General features: G+C 38.2%; 1 protein-coding gene across 1 annotated transcript in view; it reads right to left on the reverse strand.

Moving 5' to 3' along the window:
- The window catches only part of EYS (eyes shut homolog), an 871402-nt gene that overhangs the window by 61976 nt on the left and 791199 nt on the right, over positions 1–18227 (reverse strand). The window contains exon 41 of the mRNA XM_027787807.2: positions 3489–3661. Coding sequence (XP_027643608.2) covers positions 3489–3661 — 173 coding nt within the window. The remainder of the gene's footprint in view (positions 1–3488; positions 3662–18227) is intronic.

Consider the following 18227-nt stretch of genomic DNA (forward strand, 5'->3'; position numbering starts at 1 on the left):
GTAAATAGTTGGCTGGTCAGTATGCTTCTCTGGCCAGGTCCTTTGTCTAATCAATGCAGTCTGTTCTCTCTTCTAACTTATATTATCATCGCACATCCCTTTTGGCCCATTATGACTTAGCTATGTAGCTTCTTGAGAGAGATTTCAATATATGATGGTCACCTTGCAGTTATAATGACATGGTCATCTAATAATAAAAACAAGAAAAGATGTGTATTGAGATATAATGCATTTTACTGTATATTTGGAGAAATGGTCATCCTTCTAGGAAGCTTTTCTTGATGTCTGAACCAAGCATAACGTAACTAAGATAAACTCAGAGCAATTGTTACCAGCCTGCTTAGACTGCAGTATGCTCCATCTGCTTCAGAAACTGAAGTCCTTGTTAGTCCCAGGAGCTTGTCTGTTTTCCCGTATTTACATAGGTCTGTCTAATAGAAGTCACTACCTGTCAAATTTTTGCCTTGTCACATTGACAGTATCCCTGTAGTTCTCTCACTTTAGAATGCTGTGCATTCCTCATAAAATGATCTATTTTAAACTTGCTGTACCAAACATTTTTTTTTTAAATAGTGACAATAGTTTTATTATCACTTTTTCTTACATATTTTTAGATATTGATGTTGTTCTTAGCATGACTTCCAGCTCTCTAACAGATGGCAGCTGGAGCTCTGATACAGACAAGACCTGTAGCAGTGGGCTCCTTTGTGGCTCTGTCTCCATCTCTATTTATCCTTACTTTGTCTTTTGTAAATAATCTCTGTTGGTAGGAACAGCAATGCTGGCATGAAATCTGCAGTTCTATTTGGTACATTTGCTATATTCATTTTATCAAATAATCACTGTAACATCTTGTACATGTCTTGTTGGTGAAGACCAACTGTTGTTTGATGAGCATTTAGAAGAAACAAGATTTTCTTCAGTGTTTCAGACCAAAAGTAGCATGCACTTGTTTACTAATCTTAATAGTAGAGACAATATTATTGAGTATCTTAAAGGGGAGATGATTCATTAAAAATGCATGCGCCCAGACTTTGAATTTTATGGACCATTTCTTTCTAATAACTTTAGTATCTAGGCTACTGATTTTGTTATAGTAAACAATTACATTTGTCTTCTGTTTCTACTATAATTTACATTGTTTTACCATTGTAATTAGGCAGCCTATCATTATCTTCAAATATCTCACCAAACGTACGGCTTTGATGCTGCTAGGGCTATCCCTAAGGCTGCACACAGCCTTCACTGCATTGTGGCTCTGTTTCTCCCCTATTTGTTCAGTTTTAGCATATATGATACAAAGGCCTTTTGTAGCTCATTTTAAGATTCAATGCAAAGTCAAGCTTAACAAGACTTCTGTCTGTGCTCAGCTTATTTCTATTCCTTCTAAACTTTCAAAACACAGTTCAGTAAAATAATCTTTTTTATTTCAATAACTTTTTATGCTGCAGGCTTATTGAGCCTAGATTTATACTCTGTCCTATGAAACTAAGTGTTTTTCCTCATTTTGTTTGCTTACAGTGATGGTCCAGACAGAGGCTTTGCTTTCCACTCAATAAAATGTCATTCTTTCTGTGCTATCAAAGCCTTCAGCTCTGAAGTCTAATAAATGACTGAATTTGTGCACTTTCTCTCAATTTAGCCTCTCAATTTTTATTCAGACTCTCAATTTAGAGACAACTAACTACAAAGAGTTGCAGAAGAGCCTCATTGAGCAACTACAGGGAAAAAGCATTAGATGATACTCAGTGTTGACAGATGTAAATTGAGGTAGATTACAGAAACAATCCTAGCATTAGATACTGAATGGTGGGCTCTGAACTTGACATGTGCATTGAAAGAGGTGTTATGAGTTCTAACAAGCAGTTTCATGAAAACGTCAGTGTACTCAGAAAAGGAAACAGAATGGAAGAAATGGTTAAGAAAAGGAGAGTAAAACAGAAAAATGTCAACCATCATTGTATAAAGCACTGGCCTTATCACACCTTGAATATTGCAGTCAGCTCTGGCCCCTCATTTCAAAGGGGATGCAGTGGAATTGAGAAGAAACAAAGAAAGGCAGCCTGTATGACTCAAGATACAGCATGGCTGGTGCCCTAAAAATGAATGAATCAATTTGGACTTCAGAAATAATTTTGGGAGGGTTATAGTAAGGATATATGTAAAATCAGGAAAGACATGGAGAAGGTGAACAGGGAAACATTCATAAAACAGGGAACAACTCTGAAACATCCGTTCTAACAAAGAAGCTTGAGGCATTTAATGTCATTAGCAATTGGCACAGTTAAGCAAACAAATGGAAGTACTTCTGCACAAGCAATATGCTTAAGCTCTGGAGCTCTTTGGCACAGGTTTTTACATATCAAGTTTAAATGGCCACAAAAACTAATTAGAGAAGTGTACGGAAGAAAAGAAATCTCAAGGGCCAACCCAGACACCAAACACACCACATGAAGCCCCAATATTTTGGGCTACTGCAAGTTAAGAAAGATTATAAAAAAAATATCATACATGTTTCATACACTTGCCTACATCTTTGCTATTGACTATCAATTATCAGGGTTAGATGAAAACATGGATAAAACATAAATGTTCCTCTACTGAAAATTCTGGAAATTAAAATTTTAAATAAGAGGTAAAGATGTGTCTGTTCTGAAGAAAAAGACAATACTGGCTTTTATCCGACCTGAACATTGGTTAATCTTTATTTTAAAGTGCACTTCATTTACACTGCTAAATCAGCTCAGAACCAGTGATTATTTTCTATATGCAGATTTTTCAGTCATACTTCCCGCTACATTCAGTGTTAGGGGAAAAGAATACCTTGGATGTTCACAGACAGGAATTTATGACCTAGAACAATCCTTATAATCAATGCTTTAAGGAATAAAAGCCCTTCACTTTATAATATTAGTAAAAATGACCTATTTACTTAGCTTTATTAATTTCCCTTCCTCCTGTCTCCTGTTTCATAGCAAAGCACTTGGTAAATTTTAATTTGTTTCTCTTTTTGACCTGAGAAATGAATCACATTTTAGACCCAGTGGTATTTTTACAATCCAGAAAATATTGTTTATATACTCCTTTTATTTACGAAATGTACGAAGTAATGCTTCCCTACGCAGAGGAAAAATCAATCTACAGTAGATATTTTCTCCAAAGGAGCTCTCAGTCAAATCTCACTCTCAGTTTTTTTCCGGGGAAATTACTAAAACATCAGACATTACTTGGTATTTCGTAGCTTGTCTACTTTCAGCTTCTTTGATCCCTCTGTCTCCCTTTCTCTGGCTGGCACTTTTATGAAACAGCACATAGGGAGGATGCCCAGCTCATACATTCTTTGCTTGTGACTGGATTTTGGGCTGTGTTTGAAGGTGGAGAGGTGGTCTCTTTCACTGTTTTGCCTTCAAAGTACTTGACTTATTTCTCACCACAGCTTTTATAAAGGACAGAAACTATGACTGATGCATGAAAAGTACAGTTCTTACCATCACTGCAGAGGATGCCAGATCTTCCATATGGACAAAGGCAAACAGCATCCTGCCTGGACTTTGGAAAACATGTAGCACCATTTCCACATGGATTTTCATCACAAGTCACAAACTGGCAAAGTTTTCCAGAGTAGAGTTTAGGGCATTCACAAAACCAATTTTCTGCATCACTGGAAAATTTAAATAAAAAAATAATTAGTTAAAAAGTATAAGTACAACAACACACTTAGAAAAACAGGATGGGTTTTAAACTCACAGAAAATCAGTGACATTTGACATGGTTAACACATTCCTTTGTTTTGCTGCTCTTAATTCTTAACCTTTTTTTTTTTTTTTTTTTAGTGTTGCTTGTGTATCTGGCATTAGAGATGCCAGAATGCTTTATGGGTAATTTGAGTTGACAGGTTCTTTTAGGTTTAATTTTATATTTTAATTTATCTTTCCTTTCATGGTAAGATATGTGACTTTTCTAATGTCTCACTAGTTATTTGTGCTGCTGCTTTCATAATGTAATTGAAGTAACTGCTACAGAAAACCAGCTCTTCTATTACGTCTGAAAAAAAGGAAAGAAAGTGAAAACAGAAAATGTAAAAGTTGTAGTTTACTTTGCAAATGGAAACATCATTTGTACATTCAAGTGTTACTTACAGCTTGTGACAACACAGTAGGGTCATAAATAAAAACTGAAATATGAATACTTGAAGTAGTGATTATATTGAAATAGAATCAGAATAAACAGGTAATATCTCTGCTTTCATTTATCTTATGTTCTCAATCATAGAAAGAATATTAGAATAGACAAGGGAAAAATAAGTTGTAATCAGACTTGAGGGATTATAGAAACAAATGTTGAGAAATGTACATATTCTGCTTGTATATATTAAACTTTTTTTTAGTATATAGATGCAGCACAATGGCAGATATGGTAAGAAACCCAAAATCAGATAGGGAAAGCAGGAGTCTAAGACATCCCCATCTATCACTTATTATAAATATAATTTCATGAAAGGTCTTATTCAATTTTCCCCTTGTTTTATGACTGAAATTACATGACAGCTAGATAGGTCAGTTCCTGTGATTCCTATATATCCTTAGTATTTAATACAAACATGTCTGCCTTATACTTGATAAGGTCACATGTGCCTGTGGGTATGAATGCAGAAGACATGATGTCAGCTGTATCAAACCACAGCCATTACATTTTTTCCAGATAACAGCATAATCATTAGGATGTTCAGCGATAAAATGTCAAATACATGTGATTTCTAAAAATCTGTTCACTGCTTATAATATCCGTGCAATCAGGTTAGAGAAAATAATATGGAGCTGAGAGAACTCCTGTATTTTTTAAAAGAGGGAAATAAGTAAGTCTTTTGACAGTCTTTGTGCATAGCAGTTGATTAGTGTGTTTCTAAACTGACCACCTGCAGTTCTGGGGAGCAAGGATCTCAGCTGGAGAGTCTACCAGAATGAATCTCATGAATAATGCCTCCAGACACCTTTGCAAAAGAAAATTGCTATCAGCTGCAATAATAAATTTCTCTGTGTAGCCTATTCTATTTATAGATCTGCTGCAGACACCACTAGAGGAATGTAAATGAGATACTGGATTGCTTTCGTTTGTGCAGCATCAAGAAGCCTGCTTTCAACTGTTTTAATATCAGCATTACACAGTTCAGCTGATTAAAAGAGAAACAATAAACTGAATTCTCCCTGGAAATCTATAATTGATGGTGATGATCTCTAAAACAAGTTTTCAAATGTGTTTCTGTTTCTTTATAGAAAAGGCAGATCATCATTGCTGACTGCCAAAATACATAAGACTTTAGTCTTCACTTCAAAAAAACCCCCAATTTTCATACATTCTTCTATTGAGCTGTATATATCAACATTGGCTATTTCTTTTTATAGTCTTACTTTGCTGTTGTGGAGAAGATTAAAAATAGCAGGTGTCATAACAAATTGTAAGTTTATTGTTATTAAAATAAGCAATGTTCTAACATTTCACTGTTGATGCCATAACACCCTAATACAAAGAAGAGTGATTTCAAATGAGGCAAAGAAAAGAGTTTTTTAGAAGTTCCACAAAATAATACAAAGCTTGAAAATATAACAGCTAACTACATAGAAAGAAAATCACAGCCAATTTACAAGAGTTAGTATACTGAAATATGACGTCCTGAATGACTTATTCTCCCTCAAAAGCAGTCTGTCACTGTACTTGGTTAAGAAGATGACAAGGTCTCCCATATTCTGCTGAATTAATCTCAGCTGCAAGAAACACATAAATGCTTCAAGGGCCAGGGACTTCTCCCAAGTGGATTTCACAATTTCATGCTGTCCTGCTATCCTTTAAAAATACAAGAAGCAAATGAAAGGGGACAGCAAGTCAGAATCTTTTGCCTATATGCTGTACACCTGTGCTTGGCTCCATGAAAAAAATCATTGGATAATTACATACATGAGATGAAGAAAGTGAATAATGCATGAAAGAAACAAGGAAAATATTGGAATTTTGAGGCTGCAAATCTTGAAACAAATTTGGAGTGCTTTGCTGAAATGTATTACGTGTTTATATTAGTGTTTGAGTTCAGATCCGGAGCATGGTTTTGAATGAAACCTTCTTGTCCCCAGCTGAAACACCTTGGTTCACATTGTGGAGTGGTCTCAAGAGTCCATGAACTCAATTTCTTTCAGATGAATCTGCACCAGAAGATTGTCTCACACCTCAGGTTCTCCAGCTGCTAATGGGCATTCAGTCCCTGGGGCCAGACCGGGTCTAGTGTGAGTTAAAGCTCCCTGAAGCAAGAATAATGGGGATGTTGGGTCCTCAGCACTAATCGATTTGCCCCGTAAATCTACTCCTATTGAACTACATTATCTACTAAGATGGATGCAGATTTATAGGTCATCAAAAGAAAATCAGGCAGCCATGGTGTCTATTGCATACTAGCAAAAGCTCCAGATTTTAAACTGGAGTACTGACAACTCCAGAAGTATAAAGAGAAAAAAACCCTAACCTTCCAGAATCATATGAAGGAAGAATGTCACAAACTGTGAGAGAAAATGGGAGAAGAGACAGAAATATTGTAGAAAAGGAGGAGAAGAGACCAGAACAATATCAGAGCACCATCACCTCATGTCACCAGCCTTATGACATATGAAGAAAAAAGTGTAGGGAAGATGAACTGTTCTCTGACATTCTTATAATCCTCTTCTGAAATGGCAAGGGACACAATTTGTATTATAATTTCCCATGTTAAAATATTCCTTTGATCTTTGGTCAAGACATTACATTAGAAGGAAAATCATCAAGAAGCATTTGCATGGTATGACATGACATTGGTAATTCAAATTCTTCTCCTTGAATCAGTACTACATCAGTGAACTGATTTAATGAAATAAAAATTTTGTATAAGATTGAGCTTTGGGATGCCAACACAGATTTTGATAACTTTTTTTTTTTTAGATATTGCACAATGCAGAGGAGACTGGCTTGTTACACATTAATAACACAGACACAGCTGTATTTAACCAGTTTTTGACTTTTAAACTAATCCTGTTTTTAAAGGAAAAGATTATAAACCCTCTGTACAATGTGCCATAGACATAATTTTTACTCTAGTGATACAGTGTTGTGGCTCTCCACAGCAGAGTATAATTTTCTATATGCCTGTGCTTTTTCCACCTGTATAGTAGGAGTACTGTGCTCTGAGATTCACACTGAAAGCCCTGTACACGCCATTTTCACAGCGTATGCTAAAGGTCTTCCTTGAAAGGAAGGACACCCAACACCCTTTAATAATGACAGTGCTAAGCTGAGAATGTCAAAAAATACATGCCACAGTGGGCTCAATACTTAAAGACACAAGTTCTTTTAGTGCTTTCACTGTATTATCTAGGGCAAAGCTATGGAAGTTGGAGGGGACAGCTTCCCAAGCTTCTTCAGTTAATAAATAGTAGATGTAAATCACTTTATTTTAAAGTCGTTACTATTATTTATTCCTATTGCCATTGTGTTTTAAATTACTGGAAAATCCTAAGGAGCATCATACTTTATCAGTTTAGACTTTAAGTTGAATTACCCTTCATGCAAAGATTCATTAAATCTCTTTCTAGAAAACACCAGGATAATGCAAAGGTGATTGGGATCATCCATTGAAACCTTTGTGCAATAGCCAAATCCACAGAAAATCATTGCAGCCAGAAGGATAACCTTATTGTCAATAATGTTAAAAATATTAAAGGACAGTATATAAAGGAGGCATTTCTTACTTGTGCACAGCAGGTGTTTTTCTAGTATGTGATGTATCTGCCAATCTTTCCTTGTATTATACAGCTCCTGGAAATCAATTCAGCTTTCCTGCTGCTTTAGTACTTTCACCCAGGTTTCCTCAATTATGGTATCTTCTCTAGTTCTGAGTGCTTTTGTTAGCTTTACTGTTTTGAATCCTTTTTCCCCTATCAGGATTTATTATTCTGCAAGCTCTGGTGATTCATTTAAATTTCCTTTCTTTTCACTGGAAGCACTTTGTGCTGGGTTTGTGTAGCAAGGTTTTGGTAGTGGGGGGGCTACAGGGTGTGAGGGACTATTCAGAATTGTCCATAGTCTTGGAATGTCTTAAGCATTGGCCCTGCCTGAGCATACCGAGAATTGAAAAATTATGAGACACATTTTGTATTAGCGGGGTGGCCCTTTTCTGTGCCCAGTCGTGTAGGTTAAGAGGCAAAACACCTGCACGCAGAAGGCAAGGTCAATCACACAGGATTCTAGCAGGGGTTGGAAGAGACCCCAGACCCAGGTACCATCCCCAGACTCATTTTGAGAACTTTCCACAAGGCCTAATGTGCATGTGCATTGATGGTCAAAGGCCTGCCTCAAGGGAGGAACTGGGCAGAGATTGAGGACATAAAAATGCATTCCACGGAGGCACAGGCATGCGCCCACTACCTCAGGACTAGCTGTGATCCATAAAAAATGAGGACTAGCTGCAGCCCGTAGAAGACTGTGGATCAAGACAACATGGCATCTGAGGGTGGTGAATACTCTCTCTCTTTCTTTTTTTCCTTCTTTCCCTCTCTATTTTCTTGTACAATAGCCCTATGTCTGAAGTTTGAGAATTCAAGTTTATTGATTACTCTGCTTTCTTGTACCATGTGTTTAAGAATTCAAGTTTACAAAACTCTTCCCTTTGCTGTGTACCCATTGCAATAAGCAAATGAACCCATGAATATCGCTGCGACACATTAAGTCTCTGAGTAACTGCAATTATTCCTAGTTGCCGCACGGAGAATTAAAAACCACCTCTCCCTCCTCCCACTGAGTGGGACCAGACACTGAAGTGGCTTCTGTGAAAAGCTGCCAGAAGCTTCCCCCATGTCCAATAGAGCCAATACCAGCCGGCCTCAGGACCCACTGCTGGCCAAGGCCAAGCCCATCAGTGACGGTGGCAGAACCTCTGGGACAGCATGTTTAAGAAGGGGCAAAAAAGCCCTGGGCAGAACAATAGCAGAGGAGAGAGAGGAGTGAAAATACATGAGAGAAACAACTCTTCAGCCCCCCAGGTCGGTGCAGAAGGAGGGGCAGGAGGGGCTGCAGGTGCCGGAGCAGAGATTCCCCTGCAGCCCGTGGTGAAGACCCACGGTGAGGCAGGCTGTGCCCTGCAGCCATGGAGGTTAACGCTGGAGCAGATCTCCACCTGCAGCCATGGAGGACCCCATGCTGGAGCAGGTGGGTGCCCAAAGGAGGCTGTGACTCTGTGGGAAGCCTGTGCTGGAGCAAGCTCTTGGTGGGACCTGTGGACCCATGGAGAGAGGAGCCCATGCTGGAGCAGGTTTGCTGGCAGCACTTGTGACCCCTTGGGGGACCCACACTGGAGCAGCCTGTGCCTGAAGGGCTGCAGCCCATGTTGGAAACTGCTGGAGCAGTTTGTGAAGAACTGCAGCCCATGGGAAGGGCTCATGTTGGAGAAGTTCATGGACTGTCTCCAATAGGAGGGACCCCACGTTGGGGCAGGGAAAGAGTGTGAGGAGCCCTCCCCCTGAGAAGGAAACAATGTGTGATGGACTGACTGCAAGCCCCATTCCCTGCCCCAACGTGGGGTCCCTCCCATTGCAGACAGTCCATGAGGGAGGAAAGCTGAGCCTGGAGAGAAGGGAGGAGTGGGGGGAAGGTGTTTTCAAGATTTGGTTTTATTTCTCATTACCCTACGCTGATTTGATTGGTAGTAAATTAAATTAATTTTCTTCCCATGTCGATGCTGTTTTACCTGTGACAGTAATTAGTGACTGATCTCTCCCTGTCCTTATCTCAACCCTTATCTAACCCTGTCCAGTCGAGGAGGGGGAGTAACAGAGCAGATTTGGTGGGCACCTGGCCTTCGGCCAGGGTCAAGCCATCATGACTTTCTAAACTGTTTCTCTTTATATAAATAACTACTGTCAGGGTCTCTTTAAACCAAGTTTAAATCACTTTTAACTGAATTGGTTTTGAAAACTCCAAGGGAAAATATTTCCAGACTGGTTGGGTGCATTCATGGAAAAACACTTTTGCTTTACATTTTCTTTGAGGCAGGGTTATACTCAGAGTTATACTGGTTCTAGCATGGACTCAATAGGAGCTTACATTTAAACAATACTTCCAAATTCTTTGATCCAGGTTAAAAGTATTGGAGTGGGAAGTTCCAACTCCACTTCAAAAAGGAGAACAGGAGTGACAAAAAGGTTCTAGCACCTCCCTTGCCTGCTGCCAACATACAAGAAAGTGACCATTATGTATAAAATGTCTCAGCTCAAGAAGAAAATTAATTTATAGGACCCAAGTAAGAATTCAGTAAATTCTGAATCCATCCCAATTAGATAGCAACGAGCATCTGCTCAATCTTATCATTAAGCATGCGTATATGAGTTTCCTTGAACAAGAATATACTCCTGAAACAATACCTAAACCTTATAAAATTTACTGGAGTTGTGTTTGAGTTAGGTATGACTTGTTAAGGACAGAATTTGTTTTATGGAAATGATGAAGAAGGAAGAATTCTCACTTATTGGCAGAGTATCTTATTTCAGACCTTCAAAAATGTCATTTTCAGGAATTTAGGAGTCTTAAAATATATTTTAAAATTTACTCATTCAAATATCTAACAGAGTACTATCTAATTTTTCAGGATCATGAAGCATTTTCTGGATTCTTACATAAGCCCTCTTTAATCTCCATTTTCCACTCAGATGGAGAATATACCTGTGATTCCCCAGCGCATGAAGGGTACCCATCCATTAAAAAGTGTGACACATAAAAAATCCTGTCCTGTCGTATGACACTTATGACCATTCCTGTCACACAAGGGGATACACAAATATGGTATCAAGCACTTCTGGACACATAACACTTAATGGTGGATGGTTAAGGATCCCTCAGGAAAAAGTACAGCAAGTAATGGTTGGTGAGAACAATTTATGTGGGCAGCAATCCATTCCCTGGCCATGTCTGCAATGAGGAATAATGGTCTGTCAGGCTGGGTCTATGGCAAGGGTTGTAATTATCTCTGACACCACTACTTTCCCCAGTCTCCTCAGTCTTTTCAGTTAAATCTACATTCTCTCTTTCCTTGTGTGCAAAAATATAGTACATAGATCTTATCATCTGCTAAAATGTATTTATAAAAACGAAATTAATTAAAAAAAAGTTGAAAGGCCATGATTTTGTTAATAAAAATTATCACTATATGAAACGTGGCTAGGGAAGCACACAAATGTTTTCAACAGCACAAGGTAAAAGCCAGACCTCCACCTCTCACTGAAGCCACGTGCTGCCTAGCGTTTGTTTGTCCTTTGAAAATACCTCATAATTCCTTATGACACAAAGTTTCCAATTGCTCACAGCAGTCCTTAGGGCCCTAAACAGCCTTTGCTTCAGTGTATCTACTGTTTGCAGCAGGACTTGTGAGCACCATATTCAAAGCAGTGACTCTGAACACTGCTGTGCAGCATACTGCTTCTTGCACTGTTTTCCTGAAACATGCATTGTATACTATTACTCATTTATGTTAGAATTTTAAACCAATCTTTTAGCACAAAAAATATTAATTCCTTCACTGTTACATGAATTTATAGGTTGCAGAGCTATGTAACTTAGTCATTTCCAAAATTTCAAAGTCTCCTCACAGTGCAGCTACAGTTTGCCACACTGATCATGAGGACATGGATAAAAACAAAATTGAAGAACAAAATCTTGAATAGTTTGTAAAATAACAGTATTTACTCTAAACTCACAAGATAATCATTTTGAACTATAATGACTATAATCTAAATCCAGAACTATTGACTGTGGAAAGAGAAACAAAGTTGGTCTAAATCTAGGTGTTCATTATACTTCCCTCTCTTTCTCAGTTTCTTCCTAATATTTTTTTTTCTGTCTCTAAACCAGATTTTTTATTTATGCATGTATTATTTTAAACTTTCATAGATGCAAACTCTTCCTATTCCATTCTGAATTCAACTTACAGAAAGAAGTTTCCATAACCACTTCTTCATTGCATTGTCACTAGTTCTATCAACTTCCAACTCTCACTAACCAGTGGCTCAGCATTTCCTTTTTATCTATATAGCACCCATTACCCTTCCTATTTTAAAAACAGTCTTAATCATAAGGAGTTGACCATCGGTACTGATATAATTAAGAAATAGAGGAATCACTAACAGAGGCTGAAACTAAAGCAATGATTAACTTGACCTATTAAACAATCTATTAAATAAGCTCACTAAGATGTAGCAAGCTTTCTCAGACACCTGGGATATAACAATAGACAAGGGAAATGGGGTAAAGGAGCACTGCGGTCAAACCCGTATAGTGCAGAGAACAACCAAAGTTATCTAAGAACACAAGTAGTGCGCATGCTCCCCAGCTTCTGGCTGAGGCAATACTGAAGTGTGCCCTGAGGTGGCTGGTCCCAGGGTGCAGGGTGTGTGGAAGGATTTGGGCAGATTCTTAGGACAGTTATCACTTCCCATAACATGGGACTTTAAACCTGAACAGGCAAGACACCCTGGCACACCTGATAGAAGGGTGCCTTGCCTACCCCAGTGAAAACCAACAGCTTCTAGCACTGTACTGGGGCCTGGCCTGCGCCCATCAAGCCAGAGTTCAGTACTCTCAGAGGACTGTGGTTGAGGTAGGGACCCAAACTACATCTAGGGACACCACGGTTGAGGTAGGGACATGAACAACAATAATATCGAGAGTAATTACCTCAGTAGTGAAAAAGGAACAGTGGACAAAAAGAACAACAGGCCCGTATCATTGATCAGCAAGGGAGGAGGAAGAAGAAGAGGAAGGATTTGATCAACAGGCCGGTCCTGTGACACAGAAATTGGAGGAAGGAGTGAGAGAATTTAGAAAGGAAGCAGAAACTACCTGGTCCCTGACCTCATCCGAACTTCAAGATATGCAGAATGATTACAGCCACCAGCCAGGTGAGTGGATTGCTCCCTGGCTGCTCTGATGCTGGGAAATGGGGCCACAGTCAGCAACTGGAAGGCAAGGAAGCCCAGCAGCTGGGACCCTTTGCTAGAAGCTGGGGAATTGAGAGAAGAATTGGAAATGAGGCAGCAATCTGCAGTCTCTGGAGACTGCTCCTCTCAAGTACGAGGGCAAGATACCCATCCAAGGAAGATCTTGTGAACTCCCCAGGAAAGTGGACTGCCACAGATGAAGGCAGCAGTACCTGAGACAACTAGCAGTACTGGAAGTCAGCTACAGTGATTTAGACAATGATGAGGTCTCCAAAGATCCAGAGGATGTCCTGTGCACATCGGCCATGTGGAGGAAGGTGACTCAAAGTGCCCCAACATCATATTCTAACAGTTTGGCAGTGATGTATTGCCTGAATGTGGATACACCAACTGTGGAGAAACTGTCTTCTTGGCTCCAGTTCATTTCTAACTTGGCTGAGTTCATTTATATTGAAACTTTAATCTAAACCTATTATGAAGTTTGAGGTGATATAGGAATGACACAAGCAATTCCACTTACCGTATTTTCTACAAATCTAGTGCTTACAAAAGGTAGTAGATTAGCTGAAATTCTCTGTTTGGCACAAACTAGATAATGGAAGTTTCCTTACCAATGACCAAGGTCTCTGCCTCAGAATGTAATTCACACCTATGTGCCTTTTCAGTCTGTGGTTTCTTTGATGAGCTTTAACTCTAACATAAAGAACTCCTAGAGAATTTAAATAAGACTCTGGGAAGTTCTCAAAGAGCTTTGTGCAGCCCTTAGACTAGCACATCATCGGTCACAAGATGTAACTGAATTGGTAGGTCATGTTTGAGGAACACTGATTTTCAGGAGTCACCTCACACACACTGGGAGATAAAGTATAGAGCTAATTCTTAGCCCACTGTTGGGGCTAAGATGATGAAACACTGGAGATATATCTAATTACACTGTAAGCATGGAATGTGTGGTGCTGAAATCCAGGGGAAAAAAATAATATCTAAGAACCCTAGATCTTTGTGGCTCTTAGAACAAGAATAATAAAATGGGCCTCCATCAGGCATTGCACTCCCATGTTGAATGTAGTATAAAGATGTCCCACAACAACAAAATACCATTTTTTAAACTTCTAAAACAGTCTCTTAAAGCTTGTGGCTGTCTATCCTCTGTCTCTTTCTTCCCATCTCTTTGAGATTCACCTACTTCCCCAATGTCTGGGTATCTTCCTCTACTGTCAGGAATAAGAGAGGAGAAAAAAGCCACAGCACTATCTTCCTGTGCATCTTTTCTCTGGGATGCCACCAGCTCTCAGAAGGAGCAAGAAATCCCTGCAGCACATAATTTCTGTTCATGTGTTACCTGAACTGTAGGAGGTTAAGGAAAACTTCATAGATTCCCTTTGCCCATGGGTCTATCTGAATACTGACAACCAACTCAGACTAAGCTGTTTCCTTAAATGCCATCAAAGGTAGGTCACAAAACCTGAAAACAAAAAGCAGTTAGGAACCTAAGTGTGTTTGAAGAATCAAATACTGACCTGCCTACCACACTTTTTTCCTACTACAAATTAAAGATGACGTATAGGAGACTGCACAAAGCTTTTATAAAAACTAATTGCCTAAGTTTGCACAACTATTTGAACATGAGAAGGGCAAGAGAAGTGATGAATACTAGAACCACTGACAACATTGACTGAAGTCAAAAGTTAGCAATCATTATGTGCTTTCATTTTTTTTTTTACAATGTAGTCTATCAGTAGCTTGCATTGTTCTGTCTTGTAGGTTGACCTTTTACTTTGATTGCTGCCTCAGCTCTGAATTTCACACATTCCTGGATGATGGCTATGACTTATGAAGGATATAAGGTGCCCTAAAAACTGTGAAATCAAATGGTATAAAACTGAGTGTTGGCATTTTTCAAATGTGCAAGAAGTGTAACTTGTTAGAGTTGTTCCATTGTAAAAAATTAGCATAGCTGGGTGACACACCAGGCTAAACTAATGCAAAATGCAACAGAAAAAGTCTGTTTTGCAGCTGACCTTTCTAATTGGTAGAAAAGGCCATTTGTGTATCATTTTCTCAAACAGACCTAATTTAAATGCTATGACATTAGTCTCTCTCTAGCTTGCACTCAAGAGGTCAGATAAGCCAGGTAGTCTGACATATTTGCATCAAAAGGTAAATGACTATCACGAAAAACTAAAATAGAAGAGAATTTATGTTAGAGGAAAACCGTTGCATCACAGCATTATTAGCAGTACTGACATTTGCTTTCAGACTTCCTTCAGAGAAGCAAGTCAGTTCCTCTTCCTTGATATCATGATGCCAATTCATTTCTTTACATTTATGCAGAAGAATAAAAGGAAGCTATTCTGTCAGTCTGGCTCTACAGGCTATCTTATCTTGCAAACTTAAGGGGAGTGGAAATAGGCCATTCTTTTAAATAAGACACTTGAACTTACTAATGAATGACTAAAGAAACCTGAATTCAGACTGGAAATACATATGTGATCAATTACATTTAATCATAGCAGTGTTTAGAGTGGTTTTGTGGAAAAAGCAGACATACTATTTTACATTGTTTTCTGGATATAGGGTGTCTATAACCAACATTTAGCAAGTTAGTGTCTGCGACAATATTAACCTTTGAATGTAAATAAGCTTCTTCATGTCTTCTGAACAATTTATTTTCCAGTGTACATCACTATGATGTCTACCCATGCAAAATGAAAGTACTGGAACAATTCCTAATAAAATCTAATAATACACTATCATTCTAATGTCTTAATATTTTACTGAAACACCTGTTTGCTGCTGGATGGAATGCTTCAGTCTCTGACATAAGGTGTACTCTTCTGACAGAAACACTTCTACCCCACTGATTCAGTAGTAAGAATGGTGATTCCAAAGGTCTATTGGTTTTTTTCCATAAAGTTTTGAGGCTATGTCTACACAGCAGAATGAGGAGATCATGGAAGCAGAATCAGATGTTATTTGACTTAGCTTTAATCTACTTAGCACTGTTACCAACTGCAGTGAAAACACTGTGGGATGTTTCATCCTGACTGCTAATCGCTCAAGGAAAACAGGGCTTTTATTCAGTTTAATAGCATATATTGATATTACTACTCATTCTATCTTCATGAAAACTAACTTAGTTGTGCCTTTCTACAACCATTATCTCTTTATTTTACTTTAAAGGCATGCCTTTTGTGTATCCATAGAAACAAGCACAGAATGAACTGTGATGTCTTGTGGTCACATGTTTCTTCTGAAGTTACCACATAATGGAAGTGAGTGTGACTTAAGAGAAAAAAAAAAAAAAAAAAAAGGCATGTAATCTAAAGACAGAGGTCTAATGTAGCCAGAGGAAAGAATATGTTTTAACCCTTCCTCTTTAACTCCTTCAATCAAATTATAACAAAAGTAGTTACCAGATCCATATCAGCTGCAATATTATTGCAGAAATGTCTTCCTTTGATATCAATGCTCCTATAAGTGAAATGCACATTAGAGCCAGTAAGCACGACTGACTATTCCAACAGCTCAGTTAATAATTTGGAGAAGGAAGTTAAACATCCTGCTTGTGTGTACATAGTGATTTGGTAATGACAGTAGGTGCCTGGAGTTATCCCAGGCTTCTAGGTTCAGGACAGCCAAATCAGGACAGCTCTATTGATATCTGTGGTGCTCTTGAAAAGTCACAGCTTTTCACACACTGTAACACAATTAGGCATAATTGGAATCAGAAATTTAATTTTGGGGTGCTTAGATGGAAGAAGGCAGAATGGAATCCCATTCTCTACTTCTGGCCTGATTATGCATTAATATTAGAAGTTTATTGACAAAAAGAAAAACTAACCCCAGAATACAGAGCAGAACCTCAGTTCTCTCAGTTTCTGTTATAGGCTTGGTCAAAGGTAGGGGCAGGTCCCCTACTGGTTACTGCTGGTCCAGAGTAACAGACTCTTTCACTCTTGCATTGCTAGCTGCAAAGTTCTTAACTTCTAAAGAAGTGAAAAATGGTCCCAGAAAGCTTCTGAGAGACTTGGGTACTTAAAGACTAAGCTAGAACAGGGCTTGGAGCCCAAATGTTATTTGACACCTGTACCATAAATTACCCTATGATCATGAGAACTTGACAGAACCTGAGGTTATGTAGCATTTTTTTATTTTACAGGTGCAAAAATTAAAAGTGGGAATGTCATCTGTGCTAGCCAAATGAATTATACAACTATTCGTCAAAGGAGAACAATTTCTTTGCTAACTGATTCCTTTTTGTGATGTGCTTTGTAAAACCTTTTTGAGAGATTCAGGACTGGAAGGCAGTGCCCTGGAGTTGAGGTTCCCCCACAACTAAATAGCTTTCACATCAAAGAACATGTTTCTCTTGAAACTCCTACTTGTGACTGAATTTCCAGCATAATAGCTTTTAATGTGTTGAAGAGTCAGACCATGGTGTGAGTGTTCAGCTTGTGTCTGAAGCAGATGAGTGTTTTCAAGAGGATCATGATCTTCAGCGCAGTGGCAGATACCTTAATGCAGACAAAGATCTCCATGAAACCACTTAGCAATTACAGAAGCTGGTAAAACACCTGAATTCTTTGATGCACAGTCTTCTCTTCATTACAAAGAAGGAAAAAAAAAGAAAAAAAAAAGTTTTTGCTTTACTCAAGGTCATGTAATCCTGAAAAGTTAATACTCAAAAATATGCTGTTGTATGACAAATGAGGATGTGATACAAATCAAATGCCTCCAAAATAAAAAAAAATATTGGATTTGTATGCAGAGTTGGTAATTAATTTCTTTTAATATTGGATATTGAAGGAAAGGGTGCAAGAAGGTGGGAAGTCCTACTGATGCACAGCTATGATTGAATTGTGTTCTCTGTGATATATAAACTCTGTGCTAAATTGATGTGCACTCAGGGGTAGAAAAATAATAAATGATATGTTGTTGTCAAAAACAGGTATAGTTTTCCATTTGCTTTCATTTCATTTTTTTAAATTTGTCTTGTGAAACTCTATTTTATACGTGACCTATGTAAATATGGAATGTCATTATCAATAGCATGAATTGTTAGGTCAGTTTAACTTTGTATCACCTATGAGATAAGGGCTTTAACAGATCTTTAACTGCATATGATATAAAACATAGTTTATTATAAACTTTTATTAATAATTTTTCTACTGAACTATTTAAAATGTAAATTCAACAATTAAATAGTATCTTCTGTTATATGAT

Source organism: Falco peregrinus, chromosome 7, assembly GCF_023634155.1.
Source record: "Falco peregrinus isolate bFalPer1 chromosome 7, bFalPer1.pri, whole genome shotgun sequence".
NCBI classification, from domain to species: domain Eukaryota; kingdom Metazoa; phylum Chordata; class Aves; order Falconiformes; family Falconidae; genus Falco; species Falco peregrinus.